This window comes from Medicago sativa, chromosome 2 (assembly GCF_051527215.1).
Source record: "Medicago sativa cultivar Bolivia chromosome 2, Bolivia_mono, whole genome shotgun sequence".
Taxonomy (NCBI): domain Eukaryota; kingdom Viridiplantae; phylum Streptophyta; class Magnoliopsida; order Fabales; family Fabaceae; genus Medicago; species Medicago sativa.
The window spans coordinates 47,856,894-47,867,753 of NC_140750.1; the positions used below are offsets into that span (position 1 = coordinate 47,856,894).

The 10,860-nt window shown below is 35.1% G+C and overlaps 1 protein-coding gene and 1 pseudogene across 1 annotated transcript; one reads left to right on the top strand and one right to left on the bottom strand.

The window, feature by feature from the left end:
- On the bottom strand, positions 1-4,085 carry LOC146947020 (uncharacterized). Its single transcript, XM_085748358.1, has 8 exons — positions 3,710-4,085; positions 3,450-3,592; positions 3,164-3,385; positions 2,987-3,081; positions 2,189-2,874; positions 1,842-2,138; positions 786-1,481; positions 1-428 (listed from the first exon to the last, which is right to left on the bottom strand). Exons 1-8 carry the CDS (start codon positions 4,083-4,085, stop codon positions 1-3), a joined length of 2,943 nt encoding a protein of 980 aa, XP_085604484.1.
- A 1,125-nt stretch (positions 4,086-5,210) lies between these two features.
- Positions 5,211-10,441, top strand: LOC146947021 (uncharacterized; annotated as a pseudogene).
- Positions 10,442-10,860: the final 419 nt, after the last annotated feature.

A 10,860-nucleotide genomic window follows, 5' to 3' on the forward strand; every position in this document is an offset into this window, starting at 1 on the left:
TTATAGCATTTCATTCATCAAAATGTGTTCAATACAATATGGTATTTCTACCACCAACTGGGAACTAGCTGACAACAAGGCCGCCTTTGCTAAGGTATGGGCAACCTCGTTTGCTTGTCTCCGTACAAACTCGACATATGAGTTTACATAAAAATTGCTACAAAGAGATTTACAAAGTTCAATAATATTCCCAAATTCAGTGACACCGCAATTTTGGGAATTGAAACCATCAACCACTCTCTTACCATCCAGCTCAAAATCTACAGGTCCTAGATTTAAATTATGCACCCAATCTAATGCGGACAAAAGTCCTAACGCTTCACCAATATGCACCTCACAAATAGGACTAAAGCATTCTTGTTTAGCTAGAACAAAAGTGCCATTTTCATCCCTGATACACATTCCTATCCTAACCATGTTTGAAGCCTCTGAAAAGGATGCATCAATATTACACTTAAAACGACCTGGACTCGGTTTCACCCATTAGGAAATACGCTCTGATTGTTGGTGGGTAGATGAAACTCCTCGTATTAATTTTGCTGAATTCCAGTCTTGTATCAATGCCTTTGCACGATCAAAAACCAAAGCCTGCGTGTCCGTCACTTCGTTCCATATTTTGTTATTACGTTGTTTCCAAATGCTCCATAAAATACAACAAAATACAGCTGCATCTTCTCTTGTTAATACCTGTAGGGAACTAAAAATAATGCCTCTTGCATCTTGATTTTGGCTGAAGAAAGCGCTGACAGAAGGAAATATGTTCCATCTATTCCAAATATGCATACTGTTAGAGCACTGAAACAACAAGTGCAAACTATCTTCTTCACTCGAATTGCATAAGGCGCAGCTAGCTATGCAATTAACACCTTTATCTCGAAGCCTGCATCGCGTGGGAAGACAATTCCTGCAAATACGCCAAACTAAATTTTTTATATTCGGTGGCACGTTGAGCTTCCATATTAAATCCCATGCGCCTTGCATTTTAAAGTGTGAAGTGTCCAGCAGCTCGTTCATACATAAACGATAAGCACTCCGAACTGAATATTCTCCGTTGTTTTCCTTTTTCCAAACCAAGCAATCCTCGCGCACTGAAGGATACAAAGGTGTGTTGACAACATGCTCCACCACCTGCTGATTGAAAACTGAACACAGAAAGGGCAGATTCCAAGATTTCTGGTTCAGCAATAGACAGTCTGAGACACGAAGGTTGGCTAGAGTGGACGCCACATCCTCAAGAGGATAAAGAGTAACATTATCCTTCATCCAATAGTTGTTCCAAACCGGAATAGATGTGCCATCACCAATTTTCCACCTGCTTCCAGCTTTGAGAATGAACTTAGCATTGCATAAACTCCTCCAAACAAAACTTGGGTTGTGCCCTATACTTGCTTCCAGAAAATTGCACCTCGGAAAATATCTTGCTTTATACATTTTTGCAATAAGAGTGGCAGGATTTGTCAAAATTCTCCAACCTTGCTTTCCTAACATTGCAAGATTAAATGTTCATAGACTTTTAAAACTCATACCGCCATCATTTTTATGCATTGCTAATCTATCCCAAGACATCCAGTGTATTCCTCGCTTGTTAGAACCAGAATGACCCCACCAAAAAGAATTCACCATCTTTTCAATTTCATCACATAAAGATGATGGGAGTGTGAATAAACTCATAAAATAGGTTGGGATGGATTGCAGAACAGATTTAATCAAAACCTCTCTTCCTGCCTTCGATAGACACTTACTACTCCATGAGTTTATTTTCTTCCAGATTCAGTCTTTAATGAAATTGAAGGTTTCTTTCTTACTCCGTCTTATCATAGACGGAAGGCCTAAATATTTGCCTGTACCCAGAACCGCCTGCACTCCTAGAATATTGGCAATGTTATTATGGTCAGCCGTTGGAACATTGCGACGGCAAAATATCTCGGACTTTTGAAGATTGATAGCTTGTCCTGATGCCTTCTCATAAACAGAAAGAATATCCCGCATTTTCAATGCTTGAGTCTGGGTTGCACGAAAGAATAAGAAGCAATCATCTGCAAAGAGGAGATGTGAAATGATCGGTGCATTATTGCAAATCTTTACTCCATTGATATCACCTCTAGTTTCTGCTTTCTGAATGAGAGCAGACAGCCCTTCTGCACAAATTATAAATAGATATGGTGACAAAGGGTCACTTGCCGCAGACCTCTTCCAGGAATAATGGGACCAGTGACATTACCATTGACAAGAACAGAATAATCAACGGTTTCCATACATAACATAATCCATTTGATCCATTGCTGAGAGAAACCCATCTTTATCATTACCTCCCTAAGATATTTCCACTCAATTCTGTCGTATGCCTTGCTTATATCCAGTTTCAGAGCCACTTCTCCAATCTTTCCTTTGACTTTCGACTTCATATGATGTATGATTTCTATTGCAGCCATAGCATTATCCAAGATAGATCTCCCCGGGACAAAAGCAGACTGAGTAACAGAAATGCATTTATCCAGTACAATCTTCAACCTGTTGGCTAGAACCTTTGCAACTATCTTGTAAATCACATTGCACAAAGCGATTGGTCTCCAATCTTTCATTGTTGTCTGAGATTCCCCTTTCGGAATAAGGGCAATGTTTGTCGAATTTAAGGATGATGGGAAGGTCCCTAACGTCAACCAGCTACAACATTGATTAAATAGCTCTTCCCCACAAGTTGGCCAAAACTTTTGAAAGAATCCCGGATTAAATCCGTCAGGGCCTGCACACTTATCAGGTTTCATCGAGAACACCGCAGTTTTAAACTCTTCGATGGCAAAAGGTGCAGCGAGTAAATTATTGTCCTCCAAGGTGATAGTTTCATGAATAGCTTCAATAACAGGAGCGGTGTCACTGAATTGCGGCATAAATAGATTATCAAAATAATTTTTGCCACATCACAGAGCTTGGTTTCATCTATAACTCGAATATTATCTTCATCAACTAAGGCTGTAATTCTGTTAACCTTTCTTCTTGAGGATGCCGCTGCATGAAAGAACTTGGTGTTAAGGTCTCCATCCCGCAACCAGTGTGTTTTGGCTCTTTGTCTCCAGAAAGCATCTTCCTGAATTAACAATCTGTTCATGCGGTTTTGCAAGTTGTTAAAACAATCGATGTTGTCGCTGTCCACCTGAACACGCACCTGCTCAAGTTGTTTACGGCAATCATCAATATCACGCTTTAGATGTTGAAAGTTATCACTGCTCCAGCTAGTTAAATCCTCAGCACACAATTCAAGCTTTTCGGTGATTGGGAAATTGCCATACGATGACCACTTATTATTAACAAAGGTTTTGAATTCTGGATCCATCAACCAGGCATTTTTCAAATTTGAACCGTGAATGATTATGGTGTTGCCGCACTCCTGGTTCACAAAGAAGCATAATTGGATAATGATCTGATGAAGGTGCAGGTAAATTTTCTAAAACCGCATTAGGGAATTGTCCTTGCCATGAATTAGAAGCAAGAGCACGATCCAGCCTCTCTTCCACAGCCCTGACAGTACCAAGGCATTTAAACCAAGTGTATAAATACCCTTCAGTGAATACATCTGTCAAACCAGCATCAGTAACTGCATTACAGAAACCGTTGATAAGCTAATTAGCTCTTTCATTATTCCCCTTCTTTTCATTTGGTGAAAGAATGTCGTTGAAATCGCCTAGGATGCACCATGGTAAATTGGAAGAACTTGCAAGTTGTCTGAGGAAATTCCAAGCCTCTCTTCTTCGCCCATGTGAAGGAAAACCATAGTAACCAGTCATTCGCCATTTGCCTTTACTGACATCAAGAATTTCAGCATCTATATGATTGCTGGAATAATTAAGGATAGAACAATTGATAGAAGACTTCCAATATAAAGCAAGACCACCACTTCTTCCTTGACGCTCAACAGAAAAACAACAATCATAGTCCAAGACATATTTTAATTCCTCAGTTTTATTAGCATTAGAGAGAGTTTCACAAAGAAAGAGGATGTCCGGTTTATAAACACGGACTAGGTACTTTAAACTAGGAATTGTACGTGGGCTCCCTAATCCCCTACAATTCCAGCTAATGATTTTCATGGCTGTTGGCGGGGCTGGTTTTCAGCCTCCGCCATTACAATATTTTCAGAAAATAAAGGATTGTTTTGGACTGAGATGAAGTTGTCTCCCACGCCATCCCCTTCATTCACTGTGAATATTTTCATACTCACGTTGTTATCTTTCTAAATAGGAATAATTTATATCATTTATACATACAACATTTTAATCAAATAATGAGTTGATTTTTTGCTAGTTAGAAAACGGCTAGTTTTAGAAATTTTCCAACGGCCAGAATTTTTGATATGCCAACAGCCACTTTTTGGTTCAAATATTTTTCATTCTCATTTTTATGAATAGGTACCATTTTAAATATGTTTCTATTCATTGGTAACTTTTTGAAAAATAGTATCATTTCATAAACATCTTTTTAGCCTCTATAAATTCAATTGAGAATCAAAGCAATTTAAACACAACAACTTTCATTATCTCAATTGACATTTTCAATATCACTTGCTTTCAAACTTTCATTCAAATTTTTTGGAAAACTTTGCATACAATTTTACATTTATTAAAAAAGTTTTCTGAGCACTAAGTCCATTTGTTAGAGTGATATTAATAAAGATATACAGCCATACATTTGTTATTCTTCAATTACTTTGTTGTAAAGTTTCTTGTCATTGTTAGTGAGAATTATTGTTTAAGATAGTGGGGTGCTATCTTGTGATTGTTGTAAAAGGTTCTTTGATTCGGGAAGATTCAAAGTCCACCAAAAGTGTTTGGTGTTTGTGTTGTAATCAAGAGAGAGGGTTTCTTTCTTGTGTTTATGTTAGAAAGATTGTTAGGGGGTCTTGGGGTGAGATTGCTTGTAACAGAGATTCTAACATATTGTATTCCTTCGCGGGGTGTGAAGGGAGTGGACTGACCCTAAGGTTTAGAGGGGAACCACTATAAACTCTCTTGTGTCTTTTCTTCTTCCCTTACTCTTTTATTTTTCCACATTCATACCTTCATCATTATTTACCGGAAAAATTATCAACAACGATAAACTCTGAAAAATTAACCAATATTCCTAGAAACCTAATTCACCCCCTCTTAGGTTACAATCTGAACTTACAATTGGCATCAGAGCAATACTAAAGATAACTTGCTTCTTTGATCCCGAAAATGGCTTCCGCTAAACCATTTTTAGGAGAAGGTCCTAATTCAAACCGACCACCATGTTTCACCGGAGATCATTATGATTTCTGGAAAATTAGGATGACAACGTATCTAGAAGCCCAAGGTGAAGAAATTTGGGATGCTGTCCAGAATGGTCCTTATGTTCCCACTACAACTGTAAATGGTGTGACTAGTATCAAACCCCAAACATCATGGGATGATGATGACCGGAAAAAAGTGTTATTTGACAAAAAGGCAAAGAACATTCTTCAATCCTCTCTTGGGATGGATGAGTTTTTCAGAATTTCTAATTGCAAAACGGCCAAAGAAATTTGGGACACTTTGGAAACAACACATGAAGGAACGGATGATGTAAAATGTTCCAGATTGAATACACTCTCTCAAGAGTACGAGATGTTTAGAATGCAACCAGGAGAAAAGATTTTAGACATGCAGAAGAGATTTTCACATCTTATCAATCATCTTGCAGCCCTTGGAAAAACCTTGTCCAACAATGAAATAAACTTGAAGATTCTCAGGTCACTAACAAGGGAATGGCAACCAAAAGTAACAGCCATATCTGAAACGAAAAGTCTTTCAAACATGTCGTTGGCAGCACTTTTCGGAAAATTACAAGAGCATGAAATTGAACTTGCAAGACTGGAACAACATGAAGAAGTAGTAAAGAAACATAAGAACATTTCCTTGAAGGCGGAGTCCAATGTTGTTCAACAAGATGATAGCACTGATGAAGATGAAGACATCACTATTCTTTTAAAAAAAATTGGAAAATTTCTACAAAAAGATAAAGAAATTAAAATTAATAAAAGAAAATTTCACAAGAATAATGATGCTTCTACATCAAAACAGAATTTCACACGTTTCGAATGAGGAAATGAAGGTCACATGAAGGCAGATTGTCCGATCCTTGCAAAGAAGAACAACCACACAGGAAAGAAAGAATTCAAGCCAAGAAGGGCCTACATTGCATGGGAGGACAACGATATAAGTTCGTCTTCAAAATCAGAAAATGAAGAAAGTGCAAACATGACACTAATGGCGTCTCATCATTCTGATGATGAAGAAAATGAGGTTAGTGATTCTGAAAATAATGATAAATATTCTTATGAAGAATTGCAAAATGCATTTAATGAATTGTATGAAGAATGCATTAATCTTTCTAAAACTTGTGCAAAGCAAAAGAAACAAATTGTATCTCCTGAAAGAAAAGCTTTTGATGCACAAGTAGAATTAGAAAAGGTTAAAATTTCTTCATGTAATAAATGTAAAGAAAATGAAACAAAAATTGTTGAATTAAATCAAGTGATCAAGAATTTTGAAAAAGGTCACAATGGTTTGGAAGAAGTGCTTAGTAAACAAAGATATTCAAACAACAAATCCGGGCTTGGTTTTTCTAAATTTGATAAACTAAACACCAATAAAACGGTTTTTGTTAAAGCAAGTACAAATCCCAACAACATTGAAACCAAGAAAATGCATGCTGTTAATTCTTTCAAGAATGTGAATCAAAGAATTAATTCTAAAGGAAGAAATTATTCTAACAATTCCTTTAAGAAAAATAATTCAAATATTAAGAATAATTTCTCCAGAGGAAATAATTTTGATTCACATCATGTTCATAATTTAACATGTTTCTATTGCAACATAAAAGGTCATACTCCAAATACTTGTTACATAAGAAACTTCGGTGTTCCTTATGGTGAATTTATTTGGGTAAAGAAAGGTATTAACCCACAAGGACCCAAATCACAATGGGTACCTAGAAAGTACTATTAATTGTTTTGTAGGCATTTGAAGACCATAGGCTAAAATTGTCATATTTAAATTGGGTTCTTCAAAATGCAAGACCATATGATATGATAGTATTAAGATGGTTTGAGAAAGATTGACGCTTTGATGATGCTTTGGAATTTATGTGAACTCTATCATGTTCATATTTATTCATGACTACGGTGTAAGGTACACGATTTATTTGGATAAAAATATGACATGCTTATGAAATGTGCTTCATATTTTCGTCATGATTAATGATCATGGTATAGTGACAAATTTTTATCAAACTTATTTTGTTGCATATTTCATGTGGTTGTTGATTTGAAATTATGATTGTTTTTAATTAGTTTGGTAACGTGATTGCCTCTATGACATATTGCATCTAGTAAAGTTTCCGAAGATCAGAAAAAATTTCCAAATTAAATGTCATTATTAAAATTTTCAAACATAGAGAACCTATGTATTTATGTCATTTTTGTTTGATGCATACCATGAATAAAAAGTTGAGAAATATTATGATTTTTTTTAGTGCATGATTAGATGAATTTGTTTTCTTTCATGGTTACCTTGTAAATCCACGTAATCCATGGTTGAAATTTTTCATTTAGAATTCCTATGTTTTGCTTATCTTTGTTGTTGTTCAATACAATGAAATTATAGTAGGAAAAATGCATTTACTTGTGATTAATTGGTTGAGGTTTTAGTAACCATGTATAGCAATTAATTGTATGAAAGATACTCAAATAAATAATCGTACTACTTACGTGCAATTGACAAAGTTTCAGTACGCTTCATGAAACCAATACTAACTGATTGCATATCATGAAAATCTGTATACAATTACTATTATCGATTTCATATCATATATGCAAAATCTATGTTAAAGATTGAATGCTCATTGTGAAGAAGATAAGTTATTTGTACATAATTTTTTTTTTCCTTATATTTCGACCCTGTGGAATTTACCCTTTTTCTTCTTTTTGATGATGTCAAAAGGGGGAGAAAGTGTATGTTTGTGTTTTGTGTTTAAATTGTTTCAGGTTATCCAATTGCAAAACAAAGGGGGAGATATACAAGATAGGGAGAGTTTCATTGAGCAAACATTGTCAAAAGGATATGGTTTGTCATCATCAAAAAGGGGGAGATTGTGAAGAAGATTTCCTTCTTAGACTTGGCTGAGTTTTGATGATAACAAACACACATCACAAAAGAAGAAAAACCATGGAGGCTCAAGATGAAGATTAAGAATGAAGATTAGTGTCTAGACTTCTTGGTTATACACTTTGTAAGTATGGCAATTATTTTTTGATTTATCATTCTTAACTTATGGAACAACTTAGAATGCTCAGAAAATAATCGCTAACATTTTTCTAAGTCCGCATATGAAGCAATGCCTAAATATCTCTTGAAAATAAATCAGACACTCACAATGATTTTTATTTAAATATGACTCTGCATTAAAATATTTTTACATGAGAAACAAGAATTGGTTTTGGAAATTGCATATTTTATTTTGACATTAAAATATCTTTGAGCATCCAGTTTACTTGGGCATAATGATTATGAGATTTTAATCTTGCATGTTTCTCTTAGGCATAATCAATTAAGATAGGAAGGAATAATCTATCATACTCACGTTGGCATTGCTTGTTATCTTTCTAAAAAGGCATAATTTATATCATTTATACATACAGCATTTTAATCAAATAATGAGTTGATTTTTTGCTATTTAGAAAACGGCTAGTTTTAGAAATTTTCCAACGGCCAGAATTTTTGATATGCCAACAGCCACTTTTTGGTTCAAATATTTTTCATTCTCATTTTTATGAATAGGTACCATTTTAAATATGTTTCTATTCATTGGTAACTTTTTGAAAAATAGTATCATTTCATAAACATCTTTTTAGCCTCTATAAATTCAATTGAGAATCAAAGCAATTTAAACACAACAACTTTCATTATCTCAATTGACATTTTCAATATCACTTGCTTTCAAACTTTCATTCAAATTTTTTGGAAAACTTTGCATACAATTTTACATTTATTAAAAAAGTTTTCTGAGCACTAAGTCCATTTGTTAGAGTGATATTAATAAAGATATACAGCCATACATTTGTTATTCTTCAATTACTTTGTTGTAAAGTTTCTTGTCATTGTTAGTGAGAATTATTGTTTAAGATAGTGGGGTGCTATCTTGTGATTGTTGTAAAAGGTTCTTTGATTCGGGAAGATTCAAAGTCCACCAAAAGTGTTTGGTGTTTGTGTTGTAATCAAGAGAGAGGGTTTCTTTGTTGTGTTTATGTTAGAAAGATTGTTAGGGGGTCTTGGGGTGAGATTGCTTGTAACAAAGATTCTAACATATTGAATTCCTTCGCGGGGTGTGAAGGGAGTGGACTGACCCTAAGGTTTAGAGGGGAACCACTATAAACTCTCTTGTGTCTTTTCTTCTTCCCTTACTCTTTTATTTTTCTGCATTCATACCTTCATCATTATTTACCGGAAAAATTATCAACAACGCTAAACTCTGAAAAATTAACCAATATTCCTAGAAACCTAATTCACCCTCTCTTAGGTTACAATCTGAACTTACAGGATCTCGATCAAAGAAAAGAGCACCGACTAAGAATCATGGCATCGCCTTCAAGGATAACAACCAAAAGGAAAGGTACAAACCTCTTATTTCTAAACCTTTGCATCCTTGTAGGTACCCTGACTCTCATACTTTGAATGTCTTTGAGATTAGGGACAATGCTTTTGAACTGTTGAATAGATTAGGATGGAGTGAGATGCTTAAGCCTATGAGGGGGTATGAAAATTTCACTTATGAGTTTTTAAGTTCCATACAATTCAAGAAAGATAAGTTGAATTTAGATGACCACGATCATAGAGTCTCCTTCCGGCTTTTGAATATTGATTACGAGATGTCCCTTGAATTTTTTTGCAATGAAATGGGCTTCGCAAATGCGGGGTTCATCCATGACTCTTGGAATCAAGCTCTAAAGTCGGAAGACTATGACCCTGCTAGCTTTTGGAAACGCATCACCGATTTAAATCAATATGTTTCACGTTCCAACAAGGCTAGCAACATTCATAATCCTATGCTTAGGTACCTCCAAAGAGTGATGGCTTGTACCATTTGGGGTAGGAAAGATGTAGGAACATGTAGGACGGATGAACTCTTCATGCTTTGGGCTATGCTTACTAATAATCCCGTGAATACTTGTTTTTACATGCTTGATTACCTTGCCTCCATAGGATCTAAGCCTAAAGATGTAGCTGATATAGTAGTGGGTGGTGTTATTACATTCATTGCTAGGAAATTTGGAGTAAGTGAGGAGGAGGGTATTAATCAAATTGAAGGCAACAATAGGCTTAACATAGAGACACTAATCTCTATGAAATTCATTAAGCATCATCCACCTGTTTACACTGATTTTTGGTAAGCAACCGCTGGTTTAAAAATAATTACTTGCAAGATCAACCAGTAAATCTTAGGAGCATATTTGTGCTTTTGTGTTATTTTCAAGAGATGTAATGTTCATAAAAAGTTAAATGAAACAAAGAAAATAAAAGCAATCGAACTCAACCCAGTTGAATTCAATCGAAGTTTGTTAAGTGAAAAAACAAAGAAATTGTTCAACATGAACAAGTAAAATGCAAAGATATTTAAGACAAAGAACTTAAATTGCATTAATTGAATGTAAATCGGTACACAGATTCATACATTGCAACTTGTAACTTGTTTCTCACTTCCATACGGATAATTTGAGTGTAAGTTTTGTATGATTGAATTGTGACCATTTTTTCATCAGAAAAACTACTATTTATACAAATAGAAATAACCACCTGAATTTGAATTCAA